The 7,343-nt window shown below is 36.4% G+C and overlaps 1 protein-coding gene across 1 annotated transcript in view; it reads right to left on the bottom strand.

The window, feature by feature from the left end:
• Window positions 1-4,051, bottom strand: part of LOC104522772 (zinc finger protein ZFAT-like) — a gene marked incomplete at both ends in the record, with an annotated part of 4,259 nt that extends 208 nt beyond the window's left edge. Inside the window, 2 exons of the mRNA XM_010165151.1 lie at window positions 2,021-2,134; window positions 3,923-4,051. Coding sequence (XP_010163453.1) covers window positions 2,021-2,134; window positions 3,923-4,051 — 243 coding nt within the window. The remainder of the gene's footprint in view (window positions 1-2,020; window positions 2,135-3,922) is intronic.
• Window positions 4,052-7,343: the final 3,292 nt, after the last annotated feature.

The following is a 7,343-nucleotide window of genomic DNA, read 5'->3' as shown; positions in this document are numbered from 1 at the left end:
CCCTCTCTTGCCTTAGCCCTGACTCACAGCACTGTCTCTAAATTTCAAATAGCTCAACAACTTGACACTTTAATAAGAGATCGATGGTAGGAAAGTATTCACAAAACAAATCTGCCCGAGGAATGCATGAATCAGCAAGTGAAGTCACACTAATCATTTTTATGCCTATTTGAAAGAGATCTAAAAGAATTCATTGAATAAAGTAACAATAAATACAACTCATAGCAGTAACTGCAAACTAGGAAGCTGCAAGACTTTACAAGTCCAAATGTGTATTTGCCAGACATTCAGCTTAAACAGAACCCAAACTCTATACCTATAACCACAACAGCTACACAGTGTATTGTGATTACCATCTGTCCAGCCATCTGCAATACCCCTCAACCTATAAGAAGTACTGGTATCACTACCATGAGGAAGGGGAAAGTTAATTGCTTGAGAGAGCTCATGTTTATCATTTTATAAGCATGGGATCAGAACATGTTTGCCCTTTTTTATTAAAAACAAAAAAATCTTCTTGATGTGTATAGCCCTGCCAAAGGAAAGGCAAGTTTACAAAAAAACCCCAACAAGCAACTCATACTTAGTTGTTCTCTCATTTCTCCCAAATTGTGGAAAGGAAAGATCTGTACACTGGAAAATGTTTTTTGTTATGCAGGAATACAAATTCCCCTCCTGTGGCCCACCACTCCCACAGGCCAAGTCTCAGCATTAGAAATATGTCAGAAAGGGAAAGAAACTCTCAGGGTCATGCTAAAGCTGCCTTTTATTTGCTGTAACCAAATTTACTGTTGAAACTAAGAAAGAGAAATTAAATAGAATAAAGTTCATCTCTTAATCCCAATCCATTTCAAACTGAGGTTGATATTGTGATGGGGATATAGATCAGGTAATTTCATTTCAAACAGAAAGTAGTTATATTTTGTTATCTACATAAGAAACAAGTTTATTTGAGTACTGAAAAATGTTTGCTTGCTTTAGTTTTTGGGTTTTTTTAATATATATATAACTGCCTTTAGACAAGATATTGCTGTTTTCCACACCTGGAAGGAATATACTGGAAGAGTATCTGAAGTTGGATGCATTAAAAAGCAAATCATTAGACTCTGAAAACTACAGCCTCATGCTTAAAATTGTACAGTATATTTCATGATTATTTGTATTTTAATTTAAATACATAAAAGCTTAAGAAAAGTTCTCAAGAGGTTTTTACTCATTCAGAATTCCCAGTCATTAAAATAAAATAATCTACAGAAACTGGCAGTAATGTAATTTAATTGCTGGCTTGGAAATTTCATTAGAAGTAGGAGTTTTTGAAATGTTATCTGTATTATGAACTATAAAGACCACAATAGTAAAGAACTGTAAAATACCATCTTCTGATAACCAATGCCTTTATTTATATATAAAGAACCAAAACACATCAACATCTTCTCCTGTCTCTGATGTTTTAACACTCTCAGAAACCTGGACATTTTTTATTTTCTTCCAGTTTTTGTTATTTCCTACTTGGCAATCATTATCTATTCCCACTGTTGTTCTTCCTCAGTCTGATACAGAATAGCTTACTTAATTTTGTGTACCATCAGAATTAAGTTTGTAACATGGTAAATGAGGTACTCCACCGTGCCACTTCTGTAGTCTGGCTGATTTAAGCAGGGAGAAAAATAATAGCTAGGGAATTCCCATTAGATACACACCATCTACTTTGCCAATATAGCTGATTTCACAACATATTTAATAATACAGGCAGGAAATTCCACATATCTAATAACAAAGTGCAAAACAGTGTGATAAGTATTAATGACTTAAGGATATACACATCCATAAAGAATGGTCATTTCTCATTATTTATCCTCAAAGTAAAATATAAACCCCCAGATGTAAGTTCTGGATGACAAATTTCATCATTTTTAAAAGTTTCACAGGAGATCATATATTGCCCAGTATACTCAAAAAAATTAAGATATTTATGAAAAAAGATATATTTCGTGTTCCAACCTAAAAAAAGGTAACTTACCATTCTCAGAGGTATATCTAAGGTTCTGTAATGCTGCTACAGCAGCTTGAGTGCCTTGAACATCTTCTCCAGCCTCCGTGATATGGAGATACTGAGTGGATGCTTCTTCAGATACTTCAGCAGTTAACTTGAAAACAAAACCCAGCCAAGGCATCAATAATTTCACTCTCATTTGAGCAATTTAGAGAAAAACTAAAGTTCTGAGTTTAAAGGAAAGAGTTTTGGACAACAAATGTTGTAATAAGAAATACTGGGTGAAATAGAATTCAAGAAGAATATTACATGGAAGTTGGGACAACAATCCATAGTTTTCTTCTAGATTCTATTTCAGAAGTTGTTTTAAGCATTCTAAATTATCTTGACTTCATTTCTGTTGCATAATTATTTTAGAACTAACAACAGACTTTTATTGTATCAGGATCTAGTAAAGACCTTTTGGGCAAAATTAGTTCATAATACATGTCCTTGCAGATCTGCTAAAATGTCTCTGAAAACTGAAAATGGCATTTTGTTGCAGAAAAAATTATCCTTTCCATAACTATGTCTTTTCCAGATAGGTTGTCAATATGTATTTCTGCTCTGATGGGACTTCTTTATCCATGGCCATTTCAGCAGCAGACACACGCTTGCATCCTGAATGTTCTTATATTTTTTCAGGTTTGGGCATCTACTGGGAGAGTGTACAGAGAATTGTTTGGGAAATGCATGTGGATACAAGGCTTTGAAGGAATACATTTAAAAATGCTTGCCCTGTCATCTTTGAATAACTGTCCATATGGAACCTACTCCAGTATTTTTCAAGGAATTAACATTCTAATCTGTGGATACTCAAAAACTGTTAACCAAGAACTGCAGGACAGCTCTTCCAAATCAGGCATTAGATTTATACCAGGGGCTAGACTGCCTGAAATTTAGCAGAAACAGGTCTTAAACTGTGGAGGTCAGCCAACTGCAGTTGACTTCTGTCTTTTTCCTCTCATTGGACACCAACAATAGCCTACTCAGGCAGTGGAAAAGACTCAGCTTGCCAACTGTAATTTTTTAAATAAAATTGTCTAGATAGTTCTGTGGTCTTTCCATAGTTTCTGCATCCACAGTCAGCTCGGCTTTATAAGAGAAACAGTTTTCATTTCAGAACAAATTGCTACACACGTAGCAGCAGAGGAGAGCTTGAAAGGGTAAGCCCTGTCAAGGAAGCTGCCCTGTGCCACCCCAAATTGAGAAAATCCAGGTAGTTGTTTTTTTCCTAACCCAGCTTCTTAGGTCTAACTTAAATTTTTCAAGGTCTGACCTTAGTGATACTGTGATTTCCTATATATTTTGTATTGAAGCTGATAACAGCAAACAAATGATAGAAAACTTACTGACTTACCCTGTATAACAGTACTATTTTTTAGTTGATGAATTTACAAATTCCATTTTCTATATTCTAACCTTTTCTGGACCAAGATATCAGATTTTTTCATTAATTTAATATAATTTTGCAGCTTTGCACATCTTTCAGTTAACACCAGCGAATATTTGGCATATAACAAAATGAAGTAAGTTTTTCAATTTCACATATTTTTGCTAAAACTAGAGCACTAAAATGAAGAAATAAGCACTTATGAGGTTGTTAATCCTACCAGATATTAAATCAGTCAAGCTTAACAGTCATAGCAATGTATGCATCCATGCACATGACCCTAAAACTAGAGCACTAAAATGAAGAAATAAGTACTTATGAGGTTGTTAATCCTACTAGATATTAAATCAGTCAAGCTTAACACTCATAGCAATGTATGCATCCATGCACGTGACTTTCTGATATAAAGTCAAGAACATATTTCTGAATACTTCTTATTCTTATCCTTACTTTTCTCCCTAGACTTTTTTAAATCTGAGGGTCAAAGCCACGGCAACATTGCTTTACCTCCCACTTGGTCTCCCCATCGTGTTCCACTAGCTTCATTCCATGCTTGTTTTTAAGATGTCTGTTGAACTCCCATTTTGTGCCATACACAAAGCTGCAAACAGGACACTTAATGCCACCTACAAGGAAACACAAGAAATTCCTTGAGTTATTTTCATATAAATTCTTTTTCAAGGCAAGAAGGAGCATTTAATCTGACTCCATCTCAATCAAGCAACATAACTGTAATTTATTAATTAACTGTAATTTATTAATGTAATTAAAGGGTTTCCTTTAGCCATGTGTCCAACATGAAAAATGGTAAAAAAAAATAAAAAATAAAAAAATAAAGTAGTCTAACTCTCACAATGCTTAGAGGGCAATTTTGGATAATGCTAATGGCAGAAGTCTGGAACAACTCGTGTATCTGGGAAGCTGGAGCAATCCCGCTTCCCTGCCTGCATGCCTCCCGTCGGTGGATGTGGAATGCTGTTCCCACCTTTCCTCCCCTCTACACTTCTCTCCTTGGGGATCCTCTACCACAGACCAATTCAAAAGAAAGAGCAGGAACAGACAATTATTTGCATTAGTCTCAGACACAGCATCATTTTCAGTTAGGTCCACATAAGAAGTCTTGGTTTCATCTCTCAGGAGCGAGATGTTAAGGGAGACAGCCAAACTATAACAGAGATAATATAAACTGCAAAGTAAGCAACAACTTATTTACTGAGTGAGTGAGAACTTGGGCTTGCTTTGCTAACAAAAGCCATTTGAGAAGTGGCATGTACACTAAAAAGTGAAAAGTTTTTTCAAGGAATGACAACATACTAAGTTTGACCAATCCCACTGCATTTTTTTGCTTGGCCACAAAAAACCACTGCAAACCTAGAGAATGCTCCAGTCTGTGCAGAATCACTCCCACAGTCATAATTCTGGTTGAAATTCAAGTTTAGCTACACCAATAGATACCAGTCCTACTTTCCAAGTGACATTTCTTTCAAGACTGAGAGTGCCTATGACTTACGCTCTGCTTTGGGCCCACCAAAACCAAAGCCTAGCACATTTTAAATAATTCTGAACTAATGCTTTTGCCCTGTAAATACTCCTTTGTTTCAAATAGTAATCTTAAGAGTTCCTTAAAGACTATTTTTAATGCCTACTCCATTACATATCATTGCAGCTTCAAATTTAAATTGTATGTATAGTACACAAAATCTCCAAGACTGGGGTTACTGACAAGCTTCAGCTTTGAATATCAGTTCCCTGTTATCTTGGAAAGCCCTGGTGTGCCAGCCTTCAGGACACAATGCAAAACCATAGTGCACTGTACTCTTTCAGTAAGTGCTGGGACTTTTTCAGGTGTTGTATTGGGTCTGGCTGAGATGGAGTTAATTTTCCTCATAGCAGCCCTCAGAGTGCTGTGTTTTGTATTGGTAGCCAGAAAGGTGTTGGTAACACACCAGTGTTTTGGTTACTGCTGAGTAGTGCTCGCACAGCACCAAGGCTGGCTCTTGAACATTCTGCCCACCTACAGCAGGCTGTGGCTAGGCAAGATGTCAGGAGGGGACATAACCAGGACAGCTGACCCAAACTGACTGAAGGGATAGTCCATACCGTATGACGTCTGCTCAGAAATAAAAGCTAGGAGAAGGGAGGTGGAATGGGAGGCATTCGTTATTTGCAACATTTGACCACTGGAGCGACCACTACGCATACAAAGCCCTGCTTCCCGGGAAGTGGCCAAACATCACCTGCTGATGGGAAGTAGAGAATAAATATTCTGTTTTTTCTTTGCTCCTGTGCCTGGCCCTTGCTTTGTGCTTCTATTAAACTGCCTTCATATTGACCCACATTTTTTTTTTTCCATCTTATTTTCTCCCCTCCCCATCCTGCTGAGGAGGGGGGGTGATAGAGCAGCTTGGTGAGCACCTGGCATCCAGCCAAGGTTAACCCACCACAAGTTTTATAAACAACACTGAGATCTTAATATTTAATATACACAGTAGTGGCATACTTTAATATTTTTAAAACAATGTGTCTTCTCTAGGACAGCTGTTTTTGTTTTCTAAAGTTTCAAACAAACATTATTAAGTTTTTTGGCACATTATCAAAGTAAACCAAGAAGAGATAACAGTGTAATGTCATCTTCACCCAACTATCTTTGCTTTTGAGAGTTTCTACTGTTTATGTTAACATAATAAACTGTAAACCTGTTTTCTGTCTATCTACAAAATGATGCATAGCAGGGGTTTAGCACAATGTTTGCTGTCTGAGTATGCAGCACTACAGGTAAAAAAATCGAGCATGATGAAATCATAAGCATCCAATTTTCTACACTAGATTAAACAGCTTTTACTTCTTTTTCTTATGAAAGTCATTTGGTCAAATGTCAGCTTGTAATTATGCAAAGAAGTAGTTCTCTTTTTTCCCCTCTATTGACTAAAACAGAACAGAAATGATCTGCATGTGATAAATTGTTGCAATAGGTGACCAGATCTCTCTCTAACAAATCTAATGGCTAGGGAAGGGCATTATGCCACTTTAGGAACTATGTCACCAGATGGCTGTCTCCACATTATCATGGCAAATGATGACTCTTCCCCAGTATGTTCAAATGCTTCAAATATACTCTCATAAGCTGGTTATAAACCAAGTTCTCATTGCACACAGTCTTTTATGAATAAGGACATTAGAAAAAGCATTCAGTTTTGCAGTAATGGAAACCAAGCATATGGTATTCTACCAGGGAAATAGAAACTTTTAAAGATCCCTTACAACCCAAACCATTCTATGTTTTTATGATTTTATAAAAGAAACCTTTTAATAAAACAAAATATAACTACAATCAGTTACTAGGGTCTTTCACTGACACTTACTATCCCTCTAGAATTTCTCCTGTGCTCTCAGCGTCTTCAACACTGTAGCAGATGCTCAATACTCTGTCTCTATACAAAACTGAAATAGTTTCCCAATCAATGGGATTAATACTCAAAAGTTCACAAAAGCAAAATACCTTCATTCAGACTAGGACAAAGATAGTTACAGAAAATGAAATCTTTACTAATCTTTACTATTAGGAAAAAACTGCTGTCATAAAAGAGGACGTTTTTCTGCATTACTTTGATACTGAAACTATTATAATAATATACCAGATAAATGAAAGCTGTAACTTTTGGCATTATGACTTTAATTAAAGAACAAATAATGGAAGCATAGAATTAAACCAGTAATATGGAACTCCACGTCAGTGACTTGATATGATGTCGTGGTTTAGGCCCAGCTGGCAACTAAGCACCATGCGGTTGCTCGCTCACTCCTCCCTCCCCCAGTGTGACTGGAAGGAGAAATGGAAGAAAAAGGTAACTCATGGGTTGAGATAAGGACAGGTTAATAGGACAAGATAAGAAGAGAAGACATAATAATAATAATAAT

This window comes from Antrostomus carolinensis, unplaced genomic scaffold (assembly GCF_000700745.2).
Source record: "Antrostomus carolinensis isolate BGI_N321 unplaced genomic scaffold, ASM70074v2 scaffold20410, whole genome shotgun sequence".
NCBI lineage: Eukaryota > Metazoa > Chordata > Aves > Caprimulgiformes > Caprimulgidae > Antrostomus > Antrostomus carolinensis.
The sequence above is the reverse complement of the archived record's forward strand: the minus strand, read 5'-3'. Positions and strand labels throughout refer to the sequence as shown.